Below are 14412 nucleotides of genomic sequence, written 5' to 3' on the forward strand. Positions count from 1 at the left end.
TGACAGGAAACAGGAAGTAGATAAAGAGTGATCAAACATAAGAATCATGTGACTTTCCTCTCCTCTCTGACTCCACACACCTGGATGAAGAGGAGTTACCTGATTTGGATCCGCAGGTGGGAGCGATCTGGCCGCTCGGACAGGTGCACATGTTGGGTCTGGAGCAGAAGCCGTCTCCACAGGGGCTCCGACAAATAGCTGAGAACAGCAAAAACAATGACTGACGACGTCTACTGATTGCTGGACCTTCACAGACATCAATAAACATGAAGGTGCAGGTGATATTCTGAACGCTCTACACATCTCCTGCCTTGTTGTTTCTCAGTTTAAACCAGAAGTTTACATTTGCAAAATGTTAGCCAAAATAAGAGTTATTGTTTATTTAGTAATGACCTGAATAAGATATTTCACGAAAAAGATAAGAGTTGAATTTATAAAGACGACCCCGTTCAAAAGTTTTCATTAATACTGTGTTTTTTAGTTGAATGATCCACAGCTGTGTTTTTGTGTTATATTTCTCCTGAACAATTAAACTGCCTGCTGTTCTTCAGAAAAATACTTCAGCTGACACAAATTCTTTGGTTTTCCAGCTTTTTTGTGTATTTGAACCTTTACGACGATGACCGTATGATTCTGAGATCATCTTTTCACACTGAGGACAACTGAGGGACTCACTGAGCGTTTGAACTGTATATGCACATCTATTTTACTCTTAAATCCTCCCAGAAAATCCAAGTCTGCAGATTCAAGGCTGGTCCTGCTCCAGCTCTCCCCATCTTGCAGTTCATCGAGGCATATGCCAGCTGTCTTATTCAGGAAATATCGGCTTAATCGGATTAATGCCATCGTTACACCATGCACACAGAACTGGAACGTGTCCAATCTCTGATTATTAGTGGAATGTTCTTGTTAAGTGCGGTCAGCGAGAGGTCAGGAGGTCAGAGAGACTCTGGGCCATTGTGGCTGAGATCCATTAGTGCTCCTGACCTTCACATGTAAACAACATCACCCCCCCCCCTCCCACCGTGCCAGAATAACACAACAGCCTTCCTGAGCGCTGCCAGTCTATTCATTTAAACCACTGCGTATTACACCACTGCGCTTCTGAACACAGCAAACAGGAAGCTGAGGAGGACTCACGGACGATGCACTGGTTTCCTCCGGTCAAGGTCTTCCATCCGGGACAGCAGTACGCATTATGACGGGATCCACACACATTCGGCCTGCGGGAAGAGTTCGGCAAAACTTAACCGAGCTAGGGCTTAGATACAGATGTGTGAAACTCTCCATACATGGAGTAAAGTGTTCATTAGAAGAACATAGAAAGGAGCAAACACTGTAAACAGAAATTTAGCTGTAAATAAAACAGAATACTTGAGGATGTTGTATTTTTTACAGGTAATCTAATTCAGTGTGTCAATTTATCTATCTTTTAAAACCTCACGCTTTAAACTTTCACTCTTGAATTCTTCAGATTTACAGTTTTAAATATTTAAGACAACTTTCTCGACCAACATCAAAGTCAAACTTTACTTCAAATTTTTGAGGGAAAGTTGTTTCATCATGATTTGTATTTTCTCAGCATAGGAATAAAATTAAAAAGCATAAATATGAGGGGGAAACACACTAAACAGCAACAGGAATAAAAAATAAAAAAAAACAGGAATTGTTTTTTGTATTTTGTGTTTATTTCTTAGTTTGTTGTTTAAGCTTTTTTCTCTATTGTGATTTCTATTTCTATATTTTTGGTGTTGGTTTGATTTGCATGGAAGCTTGTTTCTGCCACATAACCAAAAAAATACAAATAAAAATAAAAGGTAATTTATGGATCAAAATTCTGACATTTTTCTCGCAATTCTGAATTGTGAGATATAAACTCAGCATTGCAAGAAGAGAGTCCTAATTGAGATTGAAAAACTGTGTGGAAACAGTCATAATTCAGAGTTTATATCTCTGAATTCTGTTTTTTTCTCATAACTGTGAGGTAAAAACTTCGTTCGTTGACTTCAGTGCACAGCTTAGTCTTTTTCCACCCTATGATTTAATAATGTTATGTTTGATTATTGTGTTTAATAAGGATCATCTAATGAACACAAAAACTTGAAGATGTTGCGAAACAAACAGTCCACAGACGAAAGAAAACAGCACTTCTCTGAACCTAAACGGTCATTAATGTTATGACGCTAGCACTAATTAACGGATTCCGGAGCGCGGGAAACCGGGTTCCCACAGCCTCCCTAACGGCTGTTAATGACCGTTTCAGCGGTGTTTAGAGTAAATGTTGCGGTTCTCCAGTGATGGAGAGAGTCGTTACCCCTTCAGCACGTCCTGGCCGCCTCCGCGCCGCTTCGATCGGTTCGCTCTCGGCTGCTCCGCGGCTCCGTCTGCGCCTGCGTCTGCGTCGAGCGTCTGCGCTGATACACACAGCGACGCGAGCGCTGAGATTCCCGCCGCGAGCACGAGCAGCCGCCTCATTCTGCGCGCGCTCCCGCTGCAAGACCAACAGCGCACATTAATAACAAAACTGACGCAAACACAAACTTAGTGAACAAGAAACTAGCTTTATGTGCGCCACTCATGCGCGTTTATAGAAAGTAAACAATAATACGACAGCGGACAAACTTTGTGAGCAGAGGATGAAATAATACTGAGGGGAAAAAAGTTTCTGTACCTCCAGTAGATGATGAAGAAGATGAAGAATAAGTCTCTTCCAGTGGGTGAGCGCTAGTAAAGACTGTAAAGTGCCTGGTGAAAGATGTCAGGGTGAGAAAAAGAGCGTAAAGCGGCTCAGAGGTGCAACACAAAGCGCAGCGGCTGCGTTACTGCATCAGCGCTCATTCTGCTGCGCCACTCAGATCTCATCCAGACGCTCGCTCCCCTCCGATCTCGCGAGAACCTGCGCGAACTCAGCGAGTCGGAATCACTGCGAGATTAATATATTCACCTTATTCCGCCCCGCCCACTTTTAATACTTCGCATTTCCGCATTTTGTCATCCGACTTCCGCTAAACCGATACGGCACGTCCGGTTACTAGTTTAGTAGTTGTACGATTGTTTATAGTTTGCTATAACTGTGGAGAAATTACAAAGAACGTTATTTTATAAATTGGGAGCACGATGAAAACGTCTTACGACGATCAAATGGTCTCAAATTGTCCCATCCATCGTCGCTGTTAACGTGGGTAATGTTAGACGATATGAAGAAGTGGCCAGAGTTAACCTATATATTTAACTGCCCTGTCAGGAGGAGTTGATGGAGCAGCAAGGAAAAATGATTTTAAAAAAAATGTACCGAGGCTTACCAGTATTTACATAGTGAGACAGTTGGTCGTGTACTGTTACACAGCGAGGGTTTTTTCGTCTTTTTAAAATTAAACGTGCAAACAGCCAGTCGAGCAGTCTAACCTCTCAGCATGGAGCTGGTTAGTTTTGTGTGCGTGTGAGTGTGATGTTAATATACACGAAGTTATACATGTTTAAAAGTATAATAACGTGTTTGATGACCATCATCAGACTAAGTATTTTGTCTAATAACTTAATTGCACAGTGGAGTAAGGTAAGTGAACGTTTATCAATTACACATTAGAAAAGGAGGAGGCTGGAACTTGGAAGTGAAAAACGCCTTATATCCAGGTATGCATAATTATTAGGCAGATTTTATTTTACAGATAAAACAAGCAAAATAAAGATTATATATCACTTATAAAAGATTAAATGCAAAATTAATAGTTAAGATTGGTTTGGAATTGGTAAATTTTACAAAAAAAATATGATCAGAAAATCAGCTTGCCTCTTAATTCTGCGGTGTATATGCAAAAGGTAAGGTAAAGGTAAGATTTGGTAGGTGTACATTAAGTCTAATCAATGAATAAGGTAAACGTCAAGTGTAATAATAATGAATGATTCTGAAATAAGACAACTGTGAAATCTTTGAAATGTATTTTAGGTTTGCCATGTTCTGTACAGGGCTGAGGATCTGTAAGCTGCTCATCTGGGATCATTCACAGCAAGTTACATGTGCCACACAATCAGCGATTCTGAGCCAAGACTGTAGCTAGACTACACACCTTTTATTTTAAGTGTATGCTTCCTCGTGTCAGATAAGTTTCAGGCAGGTGACCTGCTGCTTTCAACAAGATAGTTGCAGCTTTGTAAATAAGCAGGAATGAGAATAATTAGGTTAAGGATAGGATATTAGGTAATTGGGGTGGGGTGTAGAGGGTGTGGGTGAAGAACTATATCAAATCAGTTGTTTTAAATCAGTTGTGTTAAACAAGAGACAGACTGTGATTTGTTTTTTAGAACATGGATCATTTAATATAAGTTGTATAAAATCATTTGTGATTTGCTGATCAGTGTTTGTTGTTTTCAGGAAGCACGAGACACCTTCTACTGACCATCCTATAAAATTTCAACATTTAATTTCCATATGTAATAAACCAAGATGGAATTAACTTGCAAACTTGACATGAGTTATTCCTTCAAATCAGAGATTAAAGATGAAAAAAAGATCAAATTAAGATAATTAAATAAAAACTATTTACAGCAGGTAATGTCAGGTGACACTGTAAAGGTTCATAATAACTATTACAGCAGGTAACTTCTGGTGACTTTCAGCAGGATCAGGGGCATGTGGATCTGATCACCCTCACAGCTGTCCACTGCAACACTGGCGGTCATCGATACATCTGTGGAAATAATTCAACATTTTTACATTAGTACTTACAATATATCATGAGAATTACTATATTATGTGACCCGAACTTAGAACAGTGTGTGTGTGTGTGTGTGTGTGTGTGAGAGAGAGATGCATTAGAGACAAAACAGTATACACACTATTAACTGTAGTGTTCAAACGTAGGTCAGTATCTGAATGAGAAATGTAGCTAGCTGGCCTGCTATCACCTGCAATCTCTGTAGCAGGAATAATGTGAGCTATTGTAATGTACTATAATATCTTGTACTACCCTAAATATTAAATAAATGGGTGGACAATGGTCATCATGGAACATTCGTTGTACTTTGTTAACTGCCTGTTACTGATCATAAATGTATTCATAGAACGGACTTCATAAATCTAACGTTAGGCGAGCAAACACATAGCTAGTTAAGGTTAGCTTACCCGAATCTGACAACCTTTTCATCCCCGGCGTGACCTCTTTAACGGGACATCGTAGTCGAGACATTTCTCGGGGTAAGGGTGTTCGTCAGTCGCCTTCCCGTCCATGAAATGGTACGAACACGCATAAGAGCGCTTGGGTGGGCGCTTCAAATTTAGCGCCTTCATCCATTTCCTCAGGTGCTTCTCTTCTTTAGGTGCTGGGTGTAAATTGTAAAGTGCACCACAACACTCCGACCGCGTCACAATGTGTTCGCTACATCGTTGGTGCATTTATTTTTTAATACAATTGTTATGCAGCCCCTAACTGAGCATATATCATACTTCTGTTCGTTCTGCGTTCTGTTATCTAGCCAGCCACTAGCTTAGGTACGTTACATCCGGTCCCTCAGCCGGAAGTAAGATGACAAAACGAGCGCAATGGCGGCACCGTTGTTGCCATGGAAAATAAGGTGAATATATGAAGCACAAAACCAGTCAAAAAGGTCAATTTTTCGAAATTAAGATTTATACATAATCTGAAAGATGAATAAATGAGTTTCCACTGGTGTATGGTTTGTTACAGGAGGACAATATTTGTCTGAAATACAACTATTTGAAAATATGGAATCTTCAGTGAGCAAAACTATCTAAATATTGAGAAAATCATCTTTAAGGTTGTTCAAATTAAGTTCTTAGCAATGCATATTATTAATCAAAAAATTAACTTTTTATATATTTACGGTAGGAAATTAACTAAATATCTTCATGGAATGTAATCTATACTTAATATCTTAATATTACAGACGGACTCTGGCTCTTGTACGCGTTCCCAGTCACGTTAGGCGCGGGGGCGCGCACGCTGGCAGCACCTTGACTCTTGTAATGAGAACACGAACAATGCACAATGAGAGAGGAGGCTCATGGGAAATAATTGATGACTTTTACCCTCCAGACTTGCTGCACTATACAAAACTCGAGTAGCACGCCCACTTCTGGAGCAAGAAACAAATACTAAAGTAATTTATATTAAATTCTATATGCGTTCTTGAACCATGATTAAATTAATTTGGTGTGGTAATTCTATAGTTGCTTTGGTAATATAACAATTATAATAATATAAACAAATTACTTAACCCAATACTGTACTATGTTTTCTACAACTATAGGGTAGCCTATATGTTATACTACAGTACACTAAAGTTTACTACATTATTTTCTGCAGTTTATCAGTTCATATAGTTAATATTACAGTAAGCTGTAGCATTCATTAATTCATTAGTGTTGTAAATAATAATATTATTTTTAAAAAATCATGTGGGGAGTGCCATGTGTTGAGAAGGTTACTTTGGGAATGTCACAAGTTATAGATTATTTAAAATGTAATGTAACATTAAAGTAATGTAACTGATTACATTTTCATTACATCTCTAAATTTCAAATGAATCGTTTCAATAATCACTTGAATTAAGAATATAATAATTTCATTTTAAAGCAATTAGGAAATAAAACTGTTATTGAATAAGCATGTGTCCTGAAACATTAGTGTCTCATATTAAAGAGCAATCGATGCAATTTAGGAAAGAAATCAATTAAATCTGTATACATGTGGAAATATTCAGATGTAACCTTCTTTGTAATCTTTAACACTTTCATTAGTAAATAATTTATGTAGATAGTTTTTTCCTAAATTCCTTGTAACTATGACTCCACAACGCTGGGTACATGGTGTCAGTAATACCTCTCTACATTGGTGCAGCAGTGCTCCAGTAAGAGAGAGAAGCTGGTTTCCTCTTACTGAACACAGAATGAGCTGCTGCGTGCTGATGGGTGTTTGTGTCTGCGGTCAGAGGAGGGGAGCGTCCGTCTGCTTCTCAACCCAGCGGCGTCCAGCCTGAGACTGATGCAGGAACAATGGCACACGGTGGGAGGAGAAACCCGAGCCGCACCCTCCTCCTCTCTCTGGACCGGACTGTGAATCAGAAGCAGAATCATCTGCAAGGAATGCAGACTGAAGTCAACATGAAACTAAGGCCATTTACTTTCTGAAGACTCGCTCTTGATCTCATCAGTGTGTTCTAAACAAAAGTTTTTCTTCATAATCCTGCGTCTCAATGCAATCACTCCAGCTGATGCTTGATCACACTACATTTTTCATCCAATTCAAACATATTGCAAATGTAATAAATTTAATGCACTCCAAAGTTCAAGTTCAGTGAACTCTGACCTGCGAACTCGCATCATGTGAAGAGTCTTGTGACTAATAGAAGAAAAATCCATCACAAGCTTTGCATCACCACAGGTAAGTTAAGTAGACCGTGTATTATTAAATTTTGCATTCAAGTTATGCATTTGGCAGAGAATCTTACATTGCATTATTCACTGATATTGGGAAATGAACCCATGGTTTGAGCTACAGAACTGTGCGTTTGTATTTATAAGTATTTGTTATATGTTGAATTCTTGATTTTTTTTTGGCACTGCCATCGCATATCAGAACCATTGCAGTTTCCAAATAAATTCTGCATGCTTAAAAGATAAGCCAAAGCACTAAAATTACTAACTGGAAATAAATAAAAACTAAATCTGAAATTAAACCTTAAAAAAAAAAAAATGACAAAATTAAACTTTAAAAAAATCAAATCAATTTTAAAATAAAAAATTAATAATCTAAGTAAATGGTTGACATAATTAATAAAAACTATAATCATTAACCACCTTTACATAGATACGCTTTCACTCATCATGGTCTCACCGTACAGATGATACACACCAAATACTGCGTCTCACTCGTACATACATCACATGAACTGGGTTTCAATGGTTTGTGAGTGGCGTGTATATGGTAACGTCACTGTTGTGTCTCTGGGTCTCATCGCTGCAGGGTTCGAGGCCGACTGACAGAGTTCTGCTCAGTCTTCTGTGTGTTTACTTTCTCTAAGGCTCAGCTATGGCTTAAACAGATGCTCCAATATACTGACCTACTTTTGAGGAATTCACTTCTCTCTCTCGCTGCACGTGACCCAATAACTGAATCCCATTCCTGTTTCTGTTCCCGGCCTCGTGCGGATCGCAGACGGATGCAGGGACGGGGCGGGGGGGAGCGTGTGCCTCTTACTCAAACTTTCTCACACTGTTTATTTGCTTTGGCTCAGGAACGACTGTGTCTCCTTTCATTTCCCGTGGTCTTGGACTCCAGGAATCGAGCGCTCTGACTCCCAGACGATCAGTGATACGGGAGGAGTATCTGAAATCTCACAGAATCAATCATTATTAATCACTTCTAGATTGCTTTGATATCACACAGCGTTCAGGTTCATGTAGAGTCGCCTGTGCGTCAGCAGATCTGAGATCTTCTACTGGGTCTTTGCTTCTGAAACTGCAGAAGACGCTCTGCTGATGTTGGCAGGTCTCGAGGCGTCGATGGTTCCTTGCACCAAAAGGTTCTTCAGAATATTAGAGTTTGATACAATGAGAAAAAGTTGTTTGTTTATGTATGATTTACTGAAAGGTTCTTTGGAGAACCAAACATGGTTCTATAGCATAGCTGCAAAAAGACTCTTTTGGAACCTTTATTTTTCTTTTGTTTACATTATTAAAATGTTCTTCTCACCAGTTTAAAAGGTTGTTCTAAGGCGTCACTGTGAAAACCAGTCATTGGAACCTTTATTAGAGTTTGTTACACCATGAAAAAGTAGTTGTTTTAAGAATTGTTCACTTAAAGGTTCTTTGGGGAACCAAAAATGGTTCTTCTATGGCATCATTGTGAAAACCAGCATTTGGAACCTTTTTTTTTTTTTAATGAAGAACGATTAAATTGCACATGAGGTGCAAAAAGGTTCTGTAGATAATTAAAAAGTGGATCTTTTAAGAAATGAGCATGGAAATGTTCTTTGAGGAACCAAAAATGGTTCTTCAATGGCATTACTGCAAAAGGCAGATTTTGGAACCTTAATTTTTTACAGTGTGGAACATTTCTATTGCACAAAACATTATTTAAATATTCTTCTCACCAATTAAAATGGTTCTTGTAGGAACTGTTCACTAAAAGGTTCTTTAGGGAACCAAAAAACTGTTCTTCTAATGCGTCACTGTGAAAACCACATTTTGGAAATTGTATTTTTAAAAGTGGAGAAAATATCCATTGCACAAAAGGTTTTTCAGGATATTATAGTTCGTTATACTACGAAAAAGTGGTTATTTCAAGAACAATTTACTGAAACGTTCTTTGGAGAACCAAAAATGGTTCTTTTTAGATTGTGGAATGTTTCCATTGCACAAAGGGTGCAAAAATGTTCTTTAGATTATTAAAATGTTGTTCTCACCAGTTAAAATGGTTCTTGTAGAAACTGTTCACTAAATGGTTCTTTAGGGAACCAAAATTTTTCTTCTAAAGCATCACTGCGATAACCAGCTTCTGGAACCATTGTTTAGAAAAGTGGAGAACATTCCATTGCACAAAAGGTGCAAAAAGGTTCTTTAAATTGGAGAAGTGTTCTTCACACTAAGAAAAAGCGGTTCTAGGAACCAAAACTGGTTGTTCGGTGGCACTGCTGTGGAACCGTCTTTGGAACTATATTTTGAGTATGCAGCGAGTCATTAATCTTGAGTCATCAAGTTTCAGGATCTCACACTGTACACTTATAAACACTGGGCTTTGTGCTTGTTTTCTGCCGTTCTCGTGTGAATATGCAGTTGTGTTTCACATCATGCAGCTTTGCTTCATCTCCAGCTGGGTCCTGGATGGATGTTCTTCTGATATAAAGCAGCGTTAAAGACTTCAGCTCCTGAAGCGAACTGATTCACGCTTGGCTCGCCTCTCCACAGAACACCTTCCCAAAACACTTGGAATCATCTTGGTGCTTCTTGGCAAACAATAGATGAACGTTTATGTTCTTTCTGATCGTGGCATCACAAACGCTGACCCGAGAGGAGCCTACGGTTCTCTGGACGCTGCTTCAGGATCTTCTGTGACAGTCTGGATGATTTTAGGCTGCGCCTCTGGAGAAACCTTGGCAGGCCGGTCGCTCCTGGGGAGTTTCAGCACCGTTCCAAGACTGCTTCGTTTCAACATTGCGGCTCTCGCTGTGGGTCTGTTCAGATCCAGGGTTTTGGAAATGTCTGCGTAACCTTTTCCTGACTGATGGACTCAATATGAGCATGTCATTTTTATTCTCTCATAAAAACTCTGCTTTGATCGGGTGATTTGTGCTTGTTAAATCTTTGTGAGGGTCAATGGCACAGTCGCACATGACCGACTTAAATCAATCCAATCCATATTCCTTCAATTCCCTTCCACCAGCTGCTGGACTCAAATGAGCTCTTCTCTGAAGCCGTATGTAGAGCAGCTGCTGCGTGAATCGAGATGAAGCCGTGTTCTGCATCGTTCTTGTGAAAGACAGAAATATAATCAAGGTCAGTTCAGAAACATTGACAGTGAGTGTGTTTATAAAAAAGACACACACACAGTTTGAGTCGTTCTCATGAGTGCTGTTGGGTGCTTTCAAGTCATGTTGGAAAGATTACATTTATGATTCAAATGGGAAACAAATGGGGATTTTCTTTGAGCCTTGATTTTCCAAGTTGTTGTTGGCGGGTCACTGACAAAACATGGCTGATGTGATGCATGGTGCTTCTAGTGGGTGTATGATTTTTTTTTTTTTTTTTTGCAGTTACAATGAAACTATATCAGCTGCGTGTCCAAAGTAGAATAAAATACATCACTTTACAGTAACTACATAAATGTTAATTATTTGTGATTATTAAACAAAAGGTACATTGTCATCTTTCTCGAACAAAAGTGATTTAAATGCATCTAATGCCATCGGGATCTCTCGGTTTGTCTCTAATTTCTGTCACTATGGCAACACCAGAGCTGTCACTCAACACATGGAAACAAAGTAACTGGCTTTACTTATTTGAAAAATAAACTGATATTTTATTGCAAATTTTAAAGTAATGCATTACTAGTTACTTGGGAAAAGTAATCTGATTAATCCGTTACCCCCAGCACTGCTAATATCTGCAGACAGAGATGATGTCTCGGATCGAATCGGCTGATCACGGGCTGTTTGTGAGAGTCGTCCATGACCTCGCCGCTGCTGTTTGGATGTTTCAGCCCCCTGAGGTTCATTTCTCTTTTTTGAGGAACACACTGATGACCTTCACATTTCTGACCATCTACGGTTTGGAAAACTCTTGTGTTTTGGGTCGACCGTGTCTTTTGGTCAAACCAGCACACACACACACACACACACACTCATGCACATATAAACAAGCATCCACATGTGCGTCTACACACACTGATGAATGAGTTTCCCAACCCTACATGAATCATTCAAGATGGCTGGCGCTCAGGTGAAGCTCAACCCTGACCTGGAGAAGAGACAAGGACAAACCAATCAAAACTCAAATGTCCTCAAGGGGTCATGAACTGCCTCTTTTTTTTTATTTTGTACTGTTCTCTGAGAAAAAAAAATCCTAATTTAGAAGTAATAAGCTATTTCTGTCCTGTATTAACCCCTCTCTTCAGAACGCTCTGGCGTGGAGGATTGTAGACTCAGAAGTTAACGCCCACTCCTCTGATTGGCTAATAGTTTTATATGATTGACAGTCTACATTCAGAATAGATGCACACTGCTGTGATTTAGGTCAAAAATGCATAATTAACTGAATATATGTCAAACTATCTGTAAGAAAAGGCAAAGTAATAGTGATCATGTAGTGAAAACAGTTACTCACACTTGTGTTGTGACATTACTGTAAGATCCAATACAGTCGCAATACTCTTTTAGTTTCAATCTTTCTGAAAAAAAAAACGGTCAAATTGTTCCTTGTTTGCAAATGAATCTGCAGTAAAATAAAGTGTACAAAGGACTGAGTTCCTGCAGGCAGCCATGTAGAATTGGCGGGGCGGGGCTAAACAGTAAATTACCATAATTCCTCAAATAAAACAGGTAGTCAAATAAACGACGGGCCTCTTATAGTGGCCGGGGGCGTGGTAAATAAAGGCCGGGGGGATTTGTGCAGCAGAGCCAGATAACAAACGTACACGCCCACTGCCGGAGCATTTCTCGTTCTCGAGTAAAGAACTGGTTGCATCAATTTTCGGATCACCAGTACACTGAACCGAGAACCGTTTCTGTCGGACACGTCTGATTCAAGAACCGAGGAGCTGATGATACTGCGCATGCGTGATTCAGCGTGAAGCAGAATGACACACAAAGCATCTAAACCAAACTGGTTCTTTTGTTTCTGAACTGATTCTGTGCTAATGTTATGATCTCTGTCCACCGGAATGCTATCGCTTTTAATTTAAAACGGGTTGTTTAAAACAATTACTTATCAAACAGATGGAATTAGAAATAAAGGCCTGCCTCTAATAAAAGCCTGCTTCAAATAAAAGCCTGTTACCTTCTGCAGTTCAGGTAAATAAAGGCCTCGGCTTTGAGGATTTACGGTATGTAGAATCGGTGGGCGGACCTAAACAGGCAGTGATGTAGAATCGGTGGGCGGAGCTAAACAGCCAGTGATGTAGAATCGGTGGGCGGAGCTAAACAGCCAGTGATGTAGAATTGGTGGGCGGAGCTAATCAGGCAATAATGTAGAATCGGTGGGCGGAGCTAAACAGGCAATGATGTAGAATCGGTGGGCGGAGCTAAACAGACAGTGATGTAGATCGGTGGGCGGAGCTAAACAGACAGTGATGTAGAATTGGTGGGCGGAGCTAAACAGGCAGTGATGTAGATCGGTGGGCGGAGCTAAACAGACAGTGATGTAGATCGGTGGGCGGAGCTAAACAGGCAGTAATGTATAATTGGAAGGCGGAGCTAAACAGACAGTGATGTATGCCTTTTGGTGCCTTTTAAACCTAATTCTGTTGTTTGGTGGGCCGACGTAAATCTGTGTGAGTTTATTGGCAGTCACTTTGCCTCATTAGAGTGTCTGACATCATCAGGTGATGAACATGTTCTGCACTCGATCAGATCTCTGGAGCATCACGTGTATCTCTGATGTTTGAGGTAATTCTTTAGCTGACTCACACCGACTCGCCCATCGCACGTTACCCAAGACAAATAACGACCCTCAGATGATCTCATCCAGTCAGATCAGTGTGTGTGTGTGTGTGTGTGTGTGTGTGTGTGTGTGTGTGTGCATCCACAGCAGAAGGGCAGACTGACAGATGCAGAGGGCGGCGGGCGGCTGATGTTCACAGCTGCACAGTCTTGTTTTCCTGCCGTCTGTAATGGCCCTGATAAAAGCCCCTCAGTGGTGAAGATTAATGCACACACACACACACACACTCTCACACATGCAGCATATTTCTCAGCGTGTGTCACTGTTGGCTCCGGATGCGTTTAGAGTCACGTCACATGATGCTCCCAGAATCCCAACAGCACACACACACCTGATGATTCAATCACAACACACACTCGTACAGCACTAGTGATGATCACACACAACCACTAACACCAAGAAACAAACACTGAACACAAATCTAGTTTTTTTTAAACTTCAGGAACTTAAAGTGCATGAAACAGTCTTGACATGTATCCAAGATAAAACGGCTTCTTGAACAAGAAAAATGTAGGGCAGGACCTGATGTTGTCCGTCGGGAATTGATTGGATCGTTGTGGTTTGCTAATTGCTGTGATCTCATGTGAGTGACAGGTCACTGGAGGAATTACTGTCCCGCCCTCATGCACACGCCATCAGAGAAGAGACAGATTCCCTCTAAGAGTTCATGCTTTTGATTAAAGATTACAAGAGCACGTGGATTAAAGGACTTGTTCATCCAAAAATGAACACTTTCTGAAAATATTCTCACCCTCAGTTCATCTGAGATCAGGAGTTTGTGTCTTCATCAGGTTTGGAGAAATGTAGCACTGCATCAGTGTCTCATTAATGGATGCTCTGCAGTGAATGGGTGCCGTCAGAATGAGAGTCTGATAAAAACATCCCAATAATCCACAGCACTCCAGTCCATCAGTGAACATCTGGAGAAGACAAAACCTGAAACACATCCAGCATTAAGATGATTTTAACTCAAACACATAGAGTCTATAATCCAGAATAACACTTCCTCCAGTGAAAAAGTGTTCTGGTCTGAATCAGGAGAGAAATCTGCACAGATCAAGCAGCGTTTAAACAGATCTAAACTAATCTGTGAGAGACGACAGCAGATGAAGCACTTTTTCACTGGAGGAAGTGTTATTCTGGATTATAGACTCTATGTGTTTGAGTTAAAATCATCTTAATGCTGGATGTGTTTCAGGTTTTGTCTTCTCCAGATGTTCACTGATGGACTGGAGTGC

The 14412-nt window shown here is 40.1% G+C and overlaps 1 protein-coding gene and 1 long non-coding RNA gene across 3 annotated transcripts in view; both read right to left on the reverse strand.

The window, feature by feature from the left end:
- Positions 1-2903, reverse strand: part of fbn1 (fibrillin 1) — a 55348-nt gene extending 52445 nt beyond the window's left edge. For both annotated transcript variants that reach the window (XM_026286902.1, XM_026286901.1), the window contains exons 1-4: positions 2672-2903; positions 2315-2491; positions 1141-1223; positions 100-198 (exon numbers count right to left, since the gene is read on the reverse strand). In XM_026286902.1, coding sequence (XP_026142687.1) covers positions 100-198; positions 1141-1223; positions 2315-2475 — 343 coding nt within the window. In that variant the 5' untranslated portion in view covers positions 2476-2491; positions 2672-2903. The remainder of the gene's footprint in view (positions 1-99; positions 199-1140; positions 1224-2314; positions 2492-2671) is intronic.
- Positions 2904-4290: 1387 nt separating this feature from the next.
- On the reverse strand, positions 4291-5572 carry LOC113118043 (uncharacterized). Its single transcript, XR_003294275.1, has 2 exons — positions 5123-5572; positions 4291-4688 (listed from the first exon to the last, which is right to left on the reverse strand). It is a non-coding gene; the product is annotated as an uncharacterized LOC113118043 (long non-coding RNA).
- Between the last annotated feature and the right edge of the window lie 8840 nt (positions 5573-14412).

The sequence above is a fragment of the Carassius auratus genome, chromosome 18, assembly GCF_003368295.1.
Source record: "Carassius auratus strain Wakin chromosome 18, ASM336829v1, whole genome shotgun sequence".
In the NCBI taxonomy this organism is placed as follows: Eukaryota; Metazoa; Chordata; class Actinopteri; order Cypriniformes; family Cyprinidae; genus Carassius; species Carassius auratus.